Here is a 20,859-nt window from a genome sequence, read left to right as displayed (position 1 = left end):
ATTCCCTTTAATCTCTCCTGTGCCTTCACGTTTGCATGGTCATGTTATTGTTTTATATTTGGCTGTAACTTCTCCCTCTTTCTCTTTTGCTCCTGGGAGCGGGCTGGGTGAGGTTAGCACCTTTTCCCTCTAGTTTCTTTTTTGTTAGTTTATTATTAATAAAACTTTATAAAATGTACATTTATAAATATATAATATTTATAAATATATATTTATAAGTATATAAATATAAAATATTTATAAAATATAATATTTAGTTATTGAATATTAATTTTAAAAACCACACCTGGAGAGAAGACAGTATCAAGGAGAAAAGGGTTATTTAAAATATCAACCATGCAAAGAGGTCAAGAAGGATGAGGATCAAGAAAAGGCCTTTGGATTTGGCCATCAAAAGATCGTGGGTAACTTTGGAGAGAATAGTTTTAGTTGAATGTTGAGAGTGGAAACCAAACTACACAATTAAGAAAGTGAGAGGAAATCTCAAGGAGTTTAGCTCCCAAAGGGAGGAGAGATTTGGGATGATAGCTAAAAGGGATAGACAGAACATTTTTCTTTGTTTTGTTTTGTTTTGAGGATGAGAGAGAGACATGGACTTATTTGTAGGCAACAGAAAAGCAAACAAGGCAGGGAAAGGGTTTGAAGATTAGTGGGAGAGTAGGGGATGATGGTGGAAGATACAGTCTACTGGATAAGAGTACAAAGAAATGTAAAAATAAAGACTGTAGTAAATGGCAAGGAAAAGAACCAAGCCACCTCTTCATGTGAGACAAGGGTGAAGGAGGGACACAACCATTTAGTAAGCTAAGCACTTTACAAATATGATCTCTTTTGATCTTGACAACAACCCTGGAGGTAGCTGCCATGGTTATCTCCCATTTTACAGATGAGGAAACTGAACCGGACAGGTTAAGTGATTGCCTAGGAACACATAGCTAGTGTTTATCTGAGGCTGCACCTGATAATGCTCTATCCACTGGACCTCCTAGCTATGACTAACTCATTGAGGAAGGCATCTGGGCCTTTTGAGACAAGGATTGGGGAAGAAAAGGGAGCTCTCGGCTGAGAAGAATGTGGTGGGAGGCTTGATGAGTTATAAAACCATTTGGAAAAGTTGTAGAATGATGAATCAATTGGAGAAGTAGAAAAGGATTGCCTCGCCACAGTCAGGTCCCAGTTGAGGATATGTAACATGCATTTTTAGAAGATCCAGCCAGGGTGCTTCCACAGTTTTTTCTAGTTTTGTTCAACAACATATAAATAAAAGAGGCTGATGGAAGTGATCCAAGCAGGGGCTTGGCAGGGCAGCATGGCTGATAAGGTAAGGGAACAAGGGACTGGACACCAGAGGATAGAGAAGACGGGTTCACAAAGGTGTCAAGATGGGGAAGGAGGAGAGTGTGGCCAGTGCAGGAGTGCTTTTGGGGATGAAGGACAGGGACGGCGCATGAGCCATGGACCAAACTCCTTCAGGAAGGAAGAATGGCCTGGAGGTCTGTAGGCAGTAGCTACCAGAATTTGGATTGGATGAGAAATAGGAATTGAATGAACCCCGAAAGCTTAGCTGAGGTTACTGAGCAATGGGAGAGGGGAGAGCCTGGAAAAATGGTAGCGGGGAGCATGGTGTATCCCAACTCCCCCATCATCCCAGCGAGTTAGGGTCTGAGTGACCGTGCAGCCAAAGCTGCAAAGGGGAGTCAACAGGATCATGTGCTAGAAACCAGCAAATGCTACAAATTGGGGATTCATTATTTTTGTTTCCTTTAAGAAAGTGACAAAGAAAATGTTCATTATACAGATTAAACTTTAAATGTAGGGGGGTGGTGGCCTTTTTTCTTCTTCTGGAGATCTAGTTGTTAGGTTTGTCATCTCTGGAGCAAGAATTCCATAGAGGACATTAAAAGGTATATGTAGAACCTCAGTGGACAGTCAGCCCTGGGTTCAAATGTAACTTCAGAAACTTCCTAGCTGAGTCCCAGGGCAGGTGACTCAACCCTAGTTGTCTAACTCTTACCATTCTTTTGCCTCGGAAGCAATACTTATTTTGGGGTGGGGGAAAAAAGGTGTCGAGTGATCTTAGGTGGGGTGTTGGGAGTAGGTGCTGAGGGATGGGGAGGGAGGGAGCATCTGTATTATTACAGCCAGGGCTTGGGAATCACTGGGACGAGAGAGGGGTGACAGGCTGTGAGGACGCCGATCACTGAGGAACGAGTCTCATGCCCAGGGACCTGGGCATGGGGCACAGAGGGTGAATCAGGAGGCCAAATAATGAGGTGGGCTCTACAGAGGAATACAGCGGAGAAAGGAAAGATTTTATATCTGTGAGGACCAATTTAGTTGACTTCCAGAGGCTGACCTTGCTTCATAACATAAATATCCCTGAACTTAGGCAGGACAGGAATAGACTTGTTTGATGAACAAGAACTTGAGAAGTCATCATTGGGATGTGTTGAAAACAACACATGGAGGGAGCAGCTAAGTGACTCAATGGATAGAGAGCCACCCCTAAAGACAGGAAGTTCTGGGTTCAAATGTGGCCTCAGGTACTTCCTAGCTGTGTGACCCTGGGTAAGTCATTTAACTCCTGTTGCCTAGCCCTTACCTGTCTTCTGCCTTGGAGCCAATACGCAGAAAGGTAAGTTTTAAAAAGGAGGAAAAAAAAGCAGACACTTGGACTCTTGAGTCCAAATTCTGGCCATGTCACTGCCTCCCTTTTTGGTCTTAGACTAGTCATTAGATGTCTCTAGTACTCAGTTGCTTTATCTCTACCATGAGGATAAAATGATACTTTTAAAACCTGGGATCAGAGGATTCTTTTAAGGAAAGTGCTCAGGAAATGAGAAGTCTCTTCAGCAATCAGTGCAGGTTCACCAAAGACACTAATCTAAGTGAATAAATAGGATTCTAAAATCTTGGGTAGGCACGGTGACTGCACTCAACAGGGTAGACAGTGGGGAAAGTCACCGCTGGTGAATTCACATGATCTGAAAAAGATCGGGGGATGTTAGGGGACCGCAAGCGCAGTGTAAGTCCACAGAGAAGAGTGTAGGCCAGTGAGAAAAGGGATGTATTCTTGGGCTTCACGGGCAGGAATGAGGAGGTCATTCTGGTCAGATCTGGGCAGCTAGGCGGCACACTGGAGAGAGCATCGGGCCTGAAGTCAGGTAGACTCATTTTCCTAAATTCCAGTCTGGGCGCAGAACCTTAGTAAGTAGCTGGGTATCCCTGGACAAGCCATTTAACCCTGTTTGTCACAGTTTCCTCATTTGTAAAATGAGCTGGAGAAGGAAATGGCAAATGCCCCCGAATCTTGGCTCTGTGACTCTGAACAAGTCACTTAAATTCTGTTTGCCTCAGTTTCCTCATCTGTAAAATGAGCTGGAGAAGGAAATGGCAAACCACACTTTGCCAGGAAAATCCCAAGTGGAGCCACAAAGAGTTGGGCATGACTGAAATTGAACAGCAACATATCTGATCGGGTCAAATATGGAATACTCTGTTCCATTCTGAACATTACATTTTAGGAAGGACATAAACACGGGGGGCACCCAAGATGTGGAAGGGTCTCGAATCTATGAAAAATGCAGATTGTTGGAAAGATGGGTGACATTTAGCCTGGAGAAGAGAAGCCCCAGATGTAACAGAAAGTTCTCCTTCTTGCCAAATACGTGTCCAGGCAGGCCTGGAGCTCAAGGAACCCAAAGGAAGGCGTAACAGTATGTGATAACACTGTCATGCAAACCCCTGGCAGGTTTACTGGTTCCCTTACAAAAGTTCTTATACTTTTTTTGTTTTCATCTTGAAGTTAGCCTCCCCCCCCCCAAAAAAAATTTAATGGGCATATGCATAGACAATTAAAAAGCTCATGTGTGGGTCTTTAAGTACAATGTAGGATTAACCTGTGGATTTCAAAGGTTAGCCTGCTTTTCTGGCTTTCTTTTCCTTTTAATTTTTAAAAAAGATGAAAGGTCACAAACTTGCTGTGCCTGAAAATGGCTTTATACCCTGATCAGAGAAGCCTTTACCACCTCCTTTCCTGATGCACTTAGTATTCCAGTCAATGATTTGTTTGGTTATTTCATTTAAGTCTGACTCTCTGGGACTCCATTTGGGATTTTCTTGGCAAACATACTAGAAGGGTTTGCCATTTTTTTTCCTCCGGCTCATTTTTTTTGGTGAGGAAACCAAGACAAACAAAGTTAAATGATTTACTTAGGATCACACAACTGATAAGTATCTGAGACTGGATTTGAACTTGGGAAGAGGAGTCTTCTGACTTCAGACCTGTTTGTATCTACCATACCACCTAGCTGCCCAATAATTATATTATTTTAATAATAGCTAACTTTGACATAGCACTCTTTATACAAAGGCACTGCGCCAAGCACTTTACAGTTTCCCTCTTAGTTGATCCTCAAACAATCCTAGGTGGTTGGTGTAGGAGCGTTATTATCTCCATTTTACAGATGAGGAAACTGAGAGAAACAGAGGTTAAGTGACTTGCCCAGGACCATACAGCTAGTAAGCAGCTGAGATTATATTTGAACTCCAGGTCATTGTGACTTAGTGCTGTGGGTTTAAAAAAAAAATGTTGTGGCAGGGGACTACATTCCCCAGCATGCCCCAGGGGTCCTTCCCCCTATTTCCTGGTTCAGGGTTGGTCTTGAATTGGACCAATCCCATGCTAGGGAGAGACCACACAGCCCCTACTACTGGCTCTGGTTTGGTCTATATAAGGACTAATCCCACACCAAGGAGGGGCCTTGGATTCTGGCTAGATTCAGGATTTAGCAGGGATAGTGAATTTCAGGCTAGGGGAACTCTGGCGTTTTTTCTTTAAATAAAGTTTTTGTGAGATCAAAGTGATAAGAGTTTCCTTTCAGCATTTACAGTGTCCAGCCCTTTATCCATCCACCTAGCCTCCATTTTAGAGACAAAGTTCTTTCTGAGCTATTTTTAGTCATTTTTAATCTCATCTAATTCTTCGTGATGCCATCAAGTGTTTTCTTGGCAGAAGTATTGGAATCATTTTCCATTTCTTCCTCCAGTTCATTTTACAGATGAGGGAACTGAGACCTGCCCAGGGTCACACCGTTATCTGAGTATCTGAGGCCAGATTTGATTCAGGTCCACATCTTCCTGACTCCAGGCCTGGCATTCTCTCTACTGTGCCGCCTAGCCTGCCTTTCTTTCTGAGAGTTACTCTAAATCCAGTTCGCTTCCGTTTCCTTATTTTCCTCTTAACTTGTTTTCAGTGAATGATAACATAATGATTACAAGGTATGCATACATTGCTTTTGTTATTTCTGAAAGTGCTTTCAGATGCTTGAGCTTGTTGGAGTTTCATAATTCCCAGAGGCGTATAGTATGAATATTACTCACTTTTTTTTTAACTCTTACCTTCCATCTTAGAATCAATACTAAGTATTGGTTCCAAGGCAGAAGAGCAGGAAGGGCTAGCCAATGTGGGTTAAGTGACTTGCCCAGGGCCCCACAGCAAGAAAGTGTTTCAGGTCATATTTGAACCCAGGACTTCTCCCCTCCAGCCCTGACTTTTTATCCCCTGAGCCAACTAGCCACCCCCCATGATTAACATTTTACAGGTGAGAACAGTGAGGTCAAGAGAAATTGTGACTGATCTGTTGGAAGAGAATCTCTTTCTCTGTTATGTCACATTGTTTAACATCATCTCCCAGTGACCTGGAGGCCAAAGACCGCTGCATGAATTTAGGTATAGATCAGCCCTCAGAGAAGGAAAATGAAAGAACCAGGAACCAATGAGTCGGGAAACTGATCCCACAGGCACTGCCCCCCTGGCGGCCCAGGCAAATTAAGAAACTTTGATTGGTGCCTAAGATGTGACAGGTGAGAGCTAGTGAGTAGAGAAAATGGCTTATAAGCTGAGACCCAGCAGGAAGTGGGTGTCTGTCTTCTGGCTGGAGTGTGGAGAGTGGAAGGAAGCATTGTTGGAGGTTAGCTTCAATCCATCATGGCGGCCAATAGATTAGTAAACTAAGTACCTCTCTGCCTCTTGCCTACCTTTCCTTCTCTTTACTATGACTACTTTGATTTAATAACATTATAAAGCTACTATCAACCTCATAAGTTTTAATTATTACAGATCCAAAGATAGAAGCCAGGACTAGACTCTAGGCTTTCTGATGTAATAATTCAGTGTATTTTATATTATCGAACTCCTCATAGCCATCGTTTACTAGGAATGGATGGGATTCACAAAGAAAAAATGGGTACTCAAATTTTTCCATAGCTAATTTGCAGAATTAATCCCTTTCTTTTGTTTTCTCTTCATGAAAATCACAGCAAATGCTACAAAAGAACCTTCAAAAAATGTGACCAGTGTTACAGTCCTCCAACAAAACCTGACGTCTCCCACCGTCCATCCTGCGTCCTCTTCACTGTCCCCAAATTCTTCCAGTAAGACAACGGGCTCTACCCCTAAAGCTACCGAGCCATCTCGGGTCACCCATTCCTCCACGTCTGGGACGAACAGCAGCCTGAAGCCTCCGGCCACGACCAAGAGCGTCCCTCAGAGCGCAGCAACCCACAGCGTGCCCAAGTCACCCACCGCCGCCAGCAACAGCTCCGTGGCGACCACGGCTGCCCTGGCCACAGGTAGGACCCTAACCCGTGTGCTTTCTGGGTGGAAACTGCAGACTCCAGCCTGGGCATCGCAGACCTCTGGGTCCCTGCCGCTGGGGAGGAGGAGGCTGGGAGGCTGTGAAGGATGCAGAAAGCCCCTCAATGGAAAAGCAGAGTGACTTTCTGTGCCCCTATCCCACGTTGGGCCAGCTATGGAGTCTCGGGTTCAAAAACAAACAAAAAAATCAAATTCTAATCTTGTGATTTGATGGCTGCCTTTTAGGAGTAGATTTTTGTTGTTGACCTCAGAATCCCAGATAGCAGGTACTCCTTAAGGTACTCTAAGCTCCAGCTTTTAACCTGAGGTCCTGCGGGATAGTGGAACATGCGCTGCCTTTGGAGTCTAGGGCACCTTTTTTTAACCCTTACCTTACGTCTTAGAATCAATACTAGGTATTGGTTCTAAGGCAGGAGAGTGGTAAGGGCTGGGCAATGGGGGTCAAGTGACTTGCCCAGGGTCACACAGCTGGGAAGTGTCTAAGGCCAGATTTGAACCTAGCACATCTTGACTTTAATACTTACTGGCTTATATGACTGACCCTGTGTGGCTGACAACCACTCTGGGCCACAGTTTCCTCCATTTTAAGATGAGGGATTTGGAATTGATATTTTCGGGACCCTGCCAACCCAGGATCCTTGATGTTATTGTTTATCTAATTGAATAAAATGGTCATGTTACTTAATAGCGTGTTTCCTGATGAGTTTCTCCTTCCTCATCTATATAAGGTGGGTAGATGATAATATACTCATTGAGGTTGCTTTTTAAAAACAAAAAATAAAAACACAAACCTTAAAGCACATAATAAAATTCAGTAAAGTTAATTTTATTACCACACATATTATCAAGTGCCAAAATTAGGATACAGTTTGCAAAGTATGTATACACACACACGCAGTTTTGAAGACAATATTTATGACAGAAGTCAGACATATTATTCGGTGAGCAGCAACTGCTATTGTGTAAGGAAAGAACTTTGGATTTGGAGTCGGAGGCTATGAGTTCAAATTCTGGCTTTGCTGCACACTAGCTGGATGACCTTTGGCAAATCATTGAACCTCTATAAATCTCGTTTCCTCTTCTGTAAAATGAAGGGCTTGGTCTAGAGCAGGAATAACCCATTCAAAATAAAAATGGCGGGGGGCAGCTGGGTAGCTCAGTGGATTGAGAGCCAGGCCTAGAGACAGGAGGTCCTAGGTTCAAATCTGGCCTCAGACACTTCCCAGCTGTGTGACCCTGGGCAAGTCACTTGATCCCCCATTGCCTGCCCTTACCAATGTTCCACCTATAAGTCAATACACAGAAGTTAAGGGTTTAAAATTTAAAAAAAAAAAATGGCACCCACTAACTCATACATAAAGTTCCTGAGGGTGATATATTGACTTAGGAAAGCCATATGTTAACATTTATCTGTGTTCTTGTGTATTTTTCTTTTGTTATTCTTTTATTTGGTTATATTTCCTAAATACATTTTAATCTGATTCAGTCCACATTCTGTAGCGTTATGGGCCGTGTCTGTGACACATCTGGACCGGATGATTCCCAAAGACTCAGCAATCTCTAAATCCTGAGATCCTTGATTTGATCTAGTTCTCAAGTGATTGCTCCTCTTCTTGGAGCAATGAAATATGTGATTTTGAGTTCATTAGAAAAGAAAATGTGTAGACGTATTTTTCAAATTTTATTCCAAAGTTATATGATTCATGTTGTCTCCCTCCCTTTCTGCCTTGGTTTCCTCATCTGTAAAATGGAGATAATAATAGCTTCTACTTCCCAGAATTCATGGGAGAATCAACTAAGAGAATACCTGTCACATAGTAAGTGCTATATAAATGGTAGCCATTATTTTTATTTTCTGTGTACCTGTAAATTACTATACAGAAAAACCAAATAGCCTGCCATCTGGTTTTTTAGCAGAATACAAGACTTTCAAGAATTGACCCATTACCCATTACCCAGGATCTGAACCTTAATAGCACTTTTTCAGAGTCTGCTTAAAATTTAAAAGTCCTTAAGGATTTCAGTTAAGGGAAGAGCATAAAGGGAAAAGAAATGAGGGACAAGCAATCAGTGAGCTGAATGAGCAAGGCAGCACATCTGTCATCCATGTTAGCCTAATACCAGATTTCCCTAGACTAAAATTCAGAACTATCTTTTGGGCCAATATCACTTTTTTTTTTAAATGCTAAAACCCATTTTTTACTTTGTTTTAGCCACAGCCAACATCAATGCCAAAATGAGCAAAGGATCAAAATTTGATATCGGGAGCTTTGTTGGTGGCATTGTACTCACTCTGGGAGTTTTATCTATCCTCTACATTGGATGCAAAACGTATTATTCAAGAGGCATTCGATACAGAACCATGTAAGTTTGACCATGTTGGGATATTTTGTGTTTTCCTGTCTTTTTAAAAATGTCTTATTTTATAGACAAATATTGAAATCTGTCTAATAATGTTTAAAACAGAAAAACTATGAGCAAAACCATATCTGTGATTTAGCCAAAGGTAGGGGTTGTGATAGAGCGATCCGTGAGGTGAATAGCCTCTCACCATTATTGTCCAATATTATAGCAGTGTCATCCTTCTCCCAGAATGTGCTGACCTTCTTTTCTTTGGGTCTGCTCAGTCACTTCAGCCTGTCCTCACACAAGCAGTTCTCATATTCTCAACGGTAGACTGACGTGATTACATACGGAGTCCCAAGCTACTATGGATAAACCTTTTGAAGGAAAATATATTCTCTCTGTTTGATACTGTAATCCTTGCACCCCCTGTACAATGAGTTTGTAATAATTAAAATTAAATTACGAGACTTCTGGTAGCTTTAATAGCTTTATTATATCAAAGTAGTCATAGTAAAGAGAGGGAAAGGTAGGAAAGAGGTAGAGAGTTACTTAGCTCATTACTCTATTGGCCGCCATGATGGATGGAAGCTGAACACTGACAAGAGTTCCTTCAGGATCCAAGATCCAGCAGAAGACCCAGAAGACCTCCTGGTCTTCCACTTAGAAGCTGTTTTCTCCACCCACTAGCTCTCCCATGTCACATCTCAGGAACCAATCATAGTTTCTTAATTTGCCTGGCACCACCCAGGGGGGAAGTCGCCTATGGGATTGGTTTCCCATCTCGTTGCTTCCTGGGTTCTTTTTAATTTCCTTTCTCTAAGGGTAATCTGTACCTGAATTACTCAGTGGTAGATGACTTTCAGGCCACTGATTGATGACGTTAACAGAGTAACATAATGGAGAGAGAAATTCTCTTCTAACAAGTTCTTTGTCTATACAACCAGTCACACACAAGGTAACTTGTTGGATACTGTGAGATAGTTCCCCAACCTTAAAAGGGCATTCAGGGGCCAGTTAGGTCTCTATCATTGGAAAGAGAGTCAGGCTGAGAGTTCAAATCTGGCCTCAGACAGTTCCTAGCTGTATCACTTATTCCCCATAACCCTTACAGCTCTTCTGCCTTAGAACTAGTAAACAGTAATAAGACTTACTACTAAGTAAAGTGTTTTTTGTTTGTTTGTTTTTAGTACAGTTAAGATGCATTACTTCTCTATAATTCTCTAAGCCAAAGAACCAAAAAGTTCATCAAACCCATTATCTCTAGGTTCCATAGATCAGTAGGGCCAGTAATTCACTCAACCAAGGGCTCTGTTGTCTAACTGGAACTTCACTCACAGCATCCTAGCCCAAGGTAACTCTTTAAACAAAGCAAATAAGCCCAGCCAACTCCAAGCAGCTGGAAAGGATGCCCTCTGCTTTTCCTTCTCCAGTCAGAGGAAGCACTAGGACTTTACTTCTCTCTGCCTCTGGCTGTGGTGCTGAAAGGCAAGAGGTGTCACTGGATCTGTGAAGGCAGATAGCACTCCCACAGATCAGGAATCCATTGAAGTCCACTGACTGCTTCTAATGACCACAGGTCCCACAGCTTTTCCAGCCAGCGCTGCTAGGTCTTTAGTCCTTTTCATAGACAGAGAGAACTTGCATCAAGTTCTTCTTTCATTTCAGGGTCTCTGTTTTCAGTAGAGGGAAAAGATTCCAGACTCTCAATGACTCACCTTTGTAAGGATGGGATTTGTGCAACACCTTGCTATACCTTGTACTCAAAAAGTCTCATCCAGTCAATAGTCCTTTTAAAACAGTATGCTTTAATATCTAAAGAATTATTCGATTTCTCATTTTTTAAAGTTTTATTCTCTTGAGTCATAAAGTTAGAGTTATGCAAAAGAACTAAGGTTCCAAAATGGTCCAATTTCTCTTTGGTGTCCTTAAAACTTTTTCTTTCTATTAATATTTATCAATAAAATTTTAAAATCTGCCTTTCTTTTAAAATTGTTCCCATGTATTACATTCTACATCTTTTCCAAAGGAATTTGAGTTTGTTTTATATCAAATTTATATCTAAAATTGAGTTTATTTTATATACATAAAGCACAATTTATTTTCTCTAAAACTTTTCAAATCCCATGTGAAAACTTATTTCTTTGTACACATAATTAGCCCTTTTTATTTCTAGAAAAAAATTTCCCAGTACCTTTTAGTTCTGAAAATTTTCATCTTTTAAGAGGTAATAAATTACAACATTCAACAATTTACAGCTTTCTCTTTACAAAAATAATTTCTATTTTGTCATACTTTATTTGGCAAATGAATAGTGTTCTTTATACCCCTGCTTCTGAATTTAGTTATTTACGGAGGTCTTCTGATCATGGCCATCCATAGTTGAAAGAATGTCAACATTCTACAAGTATGTGTGAATTTCACAAGTCTTGCATTTTCTACAGAGAAACCAGGGTCAGCAGATGCTTTCATTTGCTAACACCCTGATCAAGGCAGAGGGCTTAAAGCCCTTTGAAGGCTTGTCCATTTTGAATCTATCTATCTAGTAATCTATTTGACTCATGAGTATGGCACCAAACTCAGCTCTGTGGGGGAAAACATAGTCTTTTTTTCTCCATAATATCTCCATTGACCTCCAGAGTCTAGACATGTGTCCCATGATCCCTTTTCCCTTAGCACCATACCAGTGAACAATGATTATAAATAGCTTTATTTGCACAGAAACCAATTTGTTCAAGGAATACCCAGTTCTCATATTTTAAATTTGATCATTAATCTAAGCATACCTTATCTGTACCATTTAGGGATTCTAAAGGATGTTGGCATTTCATCTAGGGGCAGTAAACGTTTTTTGTTGGGTTTTTTTTTAAGTGACTATTATGTAGAAAACACTGAGTATACAAAACAGTCTCTTTCTTCAAGGTTCTTACCTTTTACTTGGGAAGAATACAACACCTACTTGGATAAATAGTAGAAATTTAAGTAGGAAGAAGATACTAGTAAAATGTGGAAGGGGTTGACATAAAAGATAGTATCTTAAGTTGAGCTTTGAAGGAATATAAGGATTCTGTAAGGGAGTGGTTAGGAGGAAATGTTTTCTAGCCACGGGGAACATCTTGACTCTAAGGCAAGAGATGGATTATCATATCTAGACAACAGTTGGTCTATTTCTACCATCTCCTCAATTTTATTTCCTCTATCTTTCCTAGGACTTTGCTCTAGCAATAATTCTCCCTTTCTCTTTCATATCTTATAAATCATTCCCTCTACAGATACAACCAGTCTTTTTTTTTTTAATAACCCATTGACTCAGCTATACTTCTGAGCTATTTTTTTTCTTCACTAACAAATTTTAAGAAAGAGTGCTTTTAGAATTGTTCACTTTCTCACTGCCCATTGATTCATTTTACCCTCTTACCTTACGGTTTCAATCCCTACTTCTCTCCTAAAACAGCTTTCCCTACCCATGGTCTTCCTGGCACAAAATCCAGTAGCTTTTTTGCCGCCTCCTCCTCCTCCTCCTCTTCCTCTTCTGTATTTTGGCCACTCTTGCCATTATTCCCCCTTGAATAGTTGGGTTTTCCAGAATCCAAGTTTATCATTTTTCCTTTCAGGCCTCCATTCCTCCACCTAAAAAGTTTTCCTGCATTTTACTTCTATGAGCATGTGACATTTTAAATCTAAAATAATCATAATTCTGGTAGTCAAAATCCTTTAAAATATATGACTCCAATTTTTAAAATTATTCCTCTAGATAAAGAATCTTGCCCTCTCATATCCCCTATGTGTTTGCTTCCATGTTTCTCCAGACTTGGAATAGGACTTTCCCATTTTTGGTTGAAATTCTTTCTTTATTTAAGGCTCAGTTTATAGGAGTGTCTAACCCCATGGGACTTTAGCTGTGTCCCAGCCTCCACAGGATCTCACTTTATTCAAATTTCTCATCAGACTTGATCACAGTGTCACTCCTTGGCACAGTCATTCATGTGCTCCGATGTGTTACATGAATGTCTTTTTCTCCGTGTTGTGTCATAAGCCCTGGGATCGGGCCCTAAATATAACTATATATTATAACTCTCTTTGTTTCTCTAACACCTTGGCATAGTCTCTCGTGTATATAGTAGGCACTTTATAAAAGTTTGTTGAATGGAATAGCATTCATTGTATTGTAAAAATAATATTAGGCGAGCCCACAAATAAGGGCAAAGAACTAGAAAATAAAGTTTCAAAATTGTTTCTACTTTTGATAGATGTTATCAAAGTATCTTCATTGGTAAGTGAAGTGAAGCTCAAAGATGAACTTCCCTTCAGGGCCAGGTGCAAGGAATGCTAAAGAGACTCTTGTTATAGAAAATAAACTTTTTATTTAAAATATATATAAGAGTAAAAGAATTTCTAGTTCTCAGGGATTCTAGCTCCACCCAAATAAACTCCCAGGTCCCTCAAGGAACCGCTTTTCCTGTGGTTCACAGGCTATGCTAATCCTCCCTGATCTACCAAATTCATACTATTCTAAATAAACCTAACCACTGTAACTCTTAACTTCGCCTTTAAGTTATAAAGATAACCCAGGCTAGCTGGTTGAGTCTCCACAAGAATCAAGTTAGGACTCTGAGCTTTAACAGATTCAAGAGTCCAAATCAAAGACCAGGTTTTGTTTGGTCTTTTCAGAGTTTAACCAATCTATAGACAGTAACAGATAAATGAATAGTGTTTCCCAAGTTGGAAAAGAAAACACTATACTCCTTCAGGTCTTTCCCTCAGACTGAGATAGAGAGAGGCAAAGATGTTACCTTCGCTAGCCCTGAGAGAGAAAAGAACCTGTGTGTGGCTCTGTCAACTACCAAAAGCCCAGTCCTGGTATGCCACACCCAGAGAGTGTAACTGTCATAGAATAACGGTTATAACTGCCACCGGTTGAAATTAACACTCTCAGCTCTATTTGAAACTCCAATTCTTTCTCAAGCCAGCTTCTCTACTTCTTATCTTTAAACTAATAAAACAATACTTATTTTCTAATATCATCTTTATAGTTTCTTCATATCAGAGCTAATCTATTTACTTGGATCAATTTGGACGTTCTTCCCAGAACTTTTGCTAAATACTGCAGTGGCTGGATAACAAGTTGTATTTTGAATCAGGAGGAACTGTGTGTGAATCCCACTTGACACTTGCTGTAGCTACACAACAACAGGCAAGACACAGAACGTTTACGAGCCTCAGTATCCTCATTTGTCACCTGGAGATTCTAATACAGGGAATCCCAAAAGGCTCAGTATATTTTAAATGTCAATAACTTCAGAAATATAAATGCATCCTTCATGTTTACAAAAAAAGATTGAAATGTTAAGTTTTGAGATATTGTGATATTAGAAATTTGGGGGTTCTTGAACTAATTTTGAGGTGCCCGATCTAAACTTCCTGTGGACATTTAGGGCTCTTTCAAACTACATTTCCCATGATTCCTCTTTTATAATCATATAAACAGGAAGTGTAATAATGTAGAGAGAAGAATAAAAAGGAAGTGCCTGGAAGGGCGTGCTCTCTTTTCTGGCTGAAGCAGCAGCATGGTGGTGGAGGTATGGCGGGTCTTTCAAACTAACTCTTAATATGGCACATGACTTCATTTTTCTAATGGCTATTAATAAATCTTTTAAAACCATAATATTTTTAAATCTATCCTTTTATATCCATTTTTATTTCTTACAATATTGATATATTTCTTTTTACAATCCAACATAACCATCGTCTTGTGCTATAACTTACTCTAGTTGGCTTCCAAATTCTGTTAAAAACTTTCTTTAGCTTCTTCTCAGAGACTAAAAAGATTGAATTTGTGATTCTAGCCTTAAGATCATATAAGGAATGAAGTTTCAATGCATATGCAACAGCTTTGACATGATTTTTACCCTTCATCCCCCAAGAAAAAAGATTAACAGAACTAGATTAGGTGACCAAGCTGGCCAGGGAAGATGATCTCATTTGCTAGTCTGAGAAAAGTGCCATCCAGAAACAGTTACACACAAATTAATTATGACAAGGTGTCCCCTCTTGTTAAAATTAAATTTAAAATATCAAAAATCCACATAATAAAATAAGTGTAATTCAGAGAAAGAACTGTGGGAGTAGAAACACAGAAGAAAAACATATGATTGATTACATGGGTCGATGGGGATATGATTGGGAATGTAGACTCTTAAGTGATCACCCTAATGTAAATATTAATAATATGGAAATAGGTCTTGATCAATGACACATGTAAAAACCCAGTGGAATTGCTCGTTAGCTATGGGAGGAGGGGATGGAAAGAACATGAATCCTGTAACTATGGAAAATTATTCTAAATAAAATTTTTCAAATAAAAAACATTTCAGTGTAGAATAAATTTAAGTCATTAAAATTTCAATTTTTTTGTAAGTATATAGTTATACTTCTGAAGTTCTTAAAAGTTAAAACTGTATTAAGGCTTTTGGAATACTCTTTTACTTCCCTCATAAAACTGGAATGAGATTAATTAAGTATGCAGAGTGCTTTGCATGCTTCAAAGCACTAAATAAATGTTGACCTCTTGTTATTCTAAGGTTGGGTGGCCAGAGCTGCCCACAGTTTTCAAGTTCAGGTTGGCATTAGTTTGAACAAGGGTAATATTTGTCCTTCAAACAAAAGATATAGAACATGTTTACACTTGTAAGTTTATGCTTAATAACTTTTTCTTTCCTATTTGAACAGTTACTGTCTTTTGGTCATTAGTCATCACACATTAAACTAGCCCTCTGCAATTATACTTCAATATTCTACTCCCATATCTCAAATTATCAACCTACAAGAACCAAATTTTAAAGCATTAAATCTCATAATTCAGATTTATACAGAAACATGTTGCTGCATAAATGTCATCTATCCATAATTCATCAGAAGAATACTTTAGGTTTAATTTTCAAATACCTAAACATAAATATTAGCATTTTTAAGCTCAAGAAGCACTCAGATGCTAGCAAATGTTCAAAAAATTACTTGAATTGAGAAACATCATGGCATGTTCTTTATTTTTCTGAGGCAGCAATGGTTCTAACCTAGAGTCCATGGACTTGTTTTAAAAAATATTTTAGTATCTGTGTTTCTCATTTGTTTTCCATCATAATCCTCTTTTATGCATTTAAAAACGTTCTGAGAAGTGGTCCATAAGATTTCACAGAATTCCAAAGAATTCCACAACATAAAAAATGCTAAGGATGCTTGTTCCAATTTGTTTTCACCTGGGAGAAAAAAATTCTAGTTGGTATTTTATCATTACAAATTTGGGAAAATTCACTCTTTTTTTATGTTTGCCCAATGTCTACAGATTCAAGAAAATGCTTGATGTGATTCAAATCCAGTCAGCCCAGAAATGCTTTTGAATATTGACTCTTTTTAAATATGCCCTGAATTTTTGTCATCTATCACCTTCCCAGATTTCACGATCAAACCAAAAGCCTTGACTTGATCAATCTATTTCTTCTTTTTAAACGCCATCATCTTTTATGAGATCAGAATTAAGCTAGCCACCTATGTAGTAATTTTGTCCAAATTCTGTTGTTTTTGAAACTCTTGTGGCCAGTAGAACATATATAATTTTAAGTGTTACAGACTTGGTGTTTTCTCACAACTGCCAGCTTTATGACTTTACTCGCCTGCTTTGAGCTGCCATGAGGACTTTGATCTCTCAGCAATAGCTCTCTGCTGGCAGGAGCACCCCTTGTTCTACAAAGGGAGCTTGGTTTAGTATAGAGTGAAATAAAATCCATAAAGACAAATAAAGTTTTATTTCCATTAAATTCTAATGGAATTTCTCTTTTTTAAATTCCATTTAAATTTAAAAATTAAATTCTAAATTCTATTTTTAAAGTAAATTGATGTAATAGTGATCAGGTTTAGTTGTAAAAATAGTAAGTATATTTGCTATATAAATATAGTAAATTTTTATTTACTATAAATAGTAAATTTATTTACTATTGTAAATAGTAACTTTTAGGGGGTACAGTAGTAGAGTGTTTGGGGCCTAAAATCAGGAAGAACTGAGTTCAGTTCTGATCTCAGACTAGCCGTATGACCCTGGTCAAGTCACTTAACCTCTACTTGCTTCATTATCCTTTTTTTTTTTTTAAACCCTTAGCTTCTGTGTATTGGCTCCTAGGTGGAAGAATGGTAAGGGTGGGCAATAGGGGTCAAGTGACTTGCCCAGGGTCACACAGCTGGGAAATGTCTGAGGCCGGATTTGAACCTCCCGTCTCTAGGCCTGACTGAGCTACCCATCTGCCCCTATCCTTATCTTTAAAATGGGGCTAATTATAGCACCTACCATCCTAGGGTTGCTATGAAGATCAGATCATTGTAAACACTTATCTGATTTGGTAGTCAATTCTCTTTGTCTGGCACTAAGGTGAACCTATGGTTGAGTAAAATAGTTCTTGTCCTCTAGCAGCCGAAGATGTAGAAGATTTCAAAATTCTGGAATCCTAGACCTTTCTTTCATTCATGTGGGGATGTTTCCCTTCTGTAGACTTTCCAAAATCATGAGTTATTCTCCCCCAAAATAAAATCAACATGTAGGATCCACTCTAAATGTAGTCAGGCTAGTCCTCAGGTTACCCCCTGTCTGGTGCCAGGCGGATACTTTTGAGGCCCTTCTAACTTGATAAGCCTGGCCAGAATTCCTCGTCTCCCAGAACTCAGAACCACATGAGGAGGCATCCGGGAAAAATAGTAGTGGAGAAGTTAGTTCCTTGAATTTAAAAAAAAAAATAAAGCCCAGCTAAAATTTGAGAATGCTGACCAGCATTTCTAGCTGTCTCTTTCCTCTAATCAAGTACACTTTTATGTAAGAGAAGCGCAGTGGAGTGATGGAAATGAGTCCAGATTGTCTTTCTCAAAGTAGTTTTTACTCCTCCAAAACAGAGAGTAATCCTAATATTTCATGTTGTTACAGTGATGAACACGATGCTATCATTTAAAGAAAATCATCCGAGAACCAAAGCAAAGGAAGATGGTGCAACCCTCATCGTTCATTTTGGAAAATGGTTTCCCTCTTGAAAAACATAAAACAGATAATTCCCACCAAGTAAAATATAGTCTATGAATGTGGTTACTCAATGTAAAAAAAAGAGTTGTTTGCATTTGTTCTTGTTTTGTTTTGCTTTGTTTTTTTTTCCATGAAAAGACTCGACCGTTTCAAGATCACAAATTAATACAAAGCTTGTGTACTCTTTTTCCACATATACACTTAAAAATAAATTAGTTTCGACACAGTAAAAGCCATTCACGGCGGTGTGAAATTGGCCCCAAAGAGTCAGCAATTGGAAGGCAGCCACCCAAAAGGCAGAGATATCATCTGGGCACCCGTCCACGAGGGCTGGGGGACGGACCACCACTGCCTCGGTGGATCCACACTCTCCCTCGGGACACGAGCACGTAACTTCCAGCTGCTGGTACGCCCCGAGAAGTGCCAGCCTTCAGCCTGCCGGAAACTCCTCTGCCTGCTCACGGAGATTGGGGGTGCTGATTATAATCAGTCTTAAAATGGGGCCCTCATTTCTTCAAGCACACACAATATTATTCAGGGTAGTTTATTAAAATCCCCTTCCAAGCCTTCCCCAAAAACTTTTAAGAGTACCCCCAAATTTTTGCTTTTAGAGAGTTTTACCTAGCTGTGTTCCATGAAGGATGTCAGCTGGGAAGTTTAGATTTTTATTTTTTAAGTACTTTTTTCACTTGAGCTTTTTTTTTTTTTTTTAATGGTAGTTGGCGGGCAGCTTTATTTTTTACTTTTCCTTGCCATGCTTTCAGCGCATTATGTTTTAACGTGTGATTACAGACTCTTACGAACAAACAAATCAGATTGGCAGGACAGGAAAGCGCTTATGCTGTAGTTTTTGGTTTTTGTTTTTGTTTTGTTTATTACTGTGAACATCTAGATTGCCACTGGAAATTGCTTCTGATTCAGCTACATTCAGAAATGTCTAAGGAAGGCTCTCCCCTCCTCGTTTACAACAAAAAATTTTACTTATTTTGTGATTCTTGGCCTCTGTTAGGACAGTTATATAGAGTAGAAATCCTGAAAGTGACATTCCTGGGACAGCAAAAAAAAAAAAAAAAAAAAAAAAGTATTGTTCAGTCATTCGCTGCCCAGGGTTATTCTCAGTGTTTGACCCAGTGTATTGCCCGGCATTGTGAAGCCCAGGGCGAGTGATGAGTGGCAACCAAAGTAAACCATCCTAAAATCTATTTAAGGTGCCAAGAAGACTTCATTCGATGCCCTTTGCATTCATGAGACCAGAAGGAATGTTTTTCTAACCAGTTCTTGCTTGGAACAAATCCTCGGCATCCAGTGGGACATTAAATGGTGGTTGCACGCAGCGGCCGAGGGGTGTAATCGGTGTCGGGCCAGGAGCCGCCGTTTAGTAGGAAAGGTTTTACGGGGTCCCCGTGTGCATACGTAGACGAAGGATATGGCCAGACTGGGCCAAACAGGAGCCTCTAGTTACATCCTTCTGGCGTCTCTAACCTCACGAAGGTCGCTCCACCACTCGATGCTTTTGTTTCTTCCTCCGTAAAAATAAATGTAGGAAGACCTGCCTTCTTCCTAGGTCGGGTGTGGGAATTGGTGGTGTTTTCTCGGTCTGTTCCACGCCGCCTGTGAGACTGCAGTTGGAAGTCTACGGGAACTTGTGTGGAGTTTTTCTAAAATACTTGTGTCGCACTTTGAAGATGACTAGCTCCTGAAATTCTGAATATCATTTGCTTTAAAAATGTTCTCCTTTGTCTTCTGCTTCTGAACAATTGATATTGCTTTTCTCCTGTTTTTTTTAACATGCCAATATAATTTGTTAATATGAAAATATTTTGCAAATTTGCAAAAGCCAACTCTATTATCTGTTCTCTTTAATCCCTTTTCCCTACCCCAAAAAAATTAAGGCAACTAATACAGATAATCATAAGTAATTTTTATTTGACTTTGTATTACATTCTGGTATTTTTGATTGTGTATTTATTTTCTTAATTATGTTGACTTAGGCAGATATTAAAAATTAGTTTGCATTTGGCTGACTTGACAACAGATGAGGATAGTCCAGGTGCACAGCTGGGTGATGAGCAAAAACTAGCCCAAGCTCAAAAATTTTCCATAAATAATACAGAGAAGAAATAAGTCAAATATGGATGATTGAGAGTTGGCAGCATATTAAAGCAATTTAAGTTTTTTTTTTTCAGAAATATTTTTAAAGTAAATTCCTGTTTCCTTTTTGTTTTTCCTTTTCTTTTGTTATAGTAACCAGCATTTGGGTATATTGTTGTTATTGCTGAGGTCTATTTTTAGATAAGTAATAAAATGAAAATTTGCACTTCAAAAACAAAAAATGTGTTCCAGCATTCTGATTTATTTAATTTGATTTAAGCATGAAGGCAATCAACAGCAAAAGTCTGAAAGACAAGGCAGCTGACAGGTGCTAAACAGACACTATAAGGTATTTTGGCATGAAATCCAGGGGGGTGAGAGAAGAGGGACAGCAGTGATCACCCCATTATTCAAAATTGCAAATAACTTCATAAACTGGATTTGCACATTAAGCAAAACACAGTAATTCCTTCATTTAGCAAACATTTATGGAGTACCTTCACTGCCAAAACTCACACTAAATGTCATTGCCTGGGGAATTATGCAGTAAATCTGTTAATTTTATTGGATGGTTTGTTTGTTTTTTAATCTTATCAATTCAGTCCATCAGTAAGGACTAGGCAGTTGGGATTAAGTTACTTGCCAAGGGTTACATAGCTAGGAAATGTCTTGAGAACAGATTTGAACCCAGGATCTCCCATCTCTAGAC

At 39.3% G+C, this 20,859-nt stretch overlaps 1 protein-coding gene across 1 annotated transcript in view; it reads left to right on the top strand.

Moving 5' to 3' along the window:
• Positions 1-20,392, top strand: part of TMEM123 (transmembrane protein 123) — an 81,016-nt gene extending 60,624 nt beyond the window's left edge. The window contains exons 2-4 of the mRNA XM_044669006.1: positions 6,322-6,633; positions 8,872-9,022; positions 17,967-20,392. Coding sequence (XP_044524941.1) covers positions 6,322-6,633; positions 8,872-9,022; positions 17,967-17,991 — 488 coding nt within the window. The 3' untranslated portion in view covers positions 17,992-20,392. The remainder of the gene's footprint in view (positions 1-6,321; positions 6,634-8,871; positions 9,023-17,966) is intronic.
• Positions 20,393-20,859: the final 467 nt, after the last annotated feature.

Source organism: Gracilinanus agilis, chromosome 3, assembly GCF_016433145.1.
Source record: "Gracilinanus agilis isolate LMUSP501 chromosome 3, AgileGrace, whole genome shotgun sequence".
NCBI lineage: Eukaryota > Metazoa > Chordata > Mammalia > Didelphimorphia > Didelphidae > Gracilinanus > Gracilinanus agilis.
This window is presented reverse-complemented; position numbering and strand designations above follow the sequence as displayed.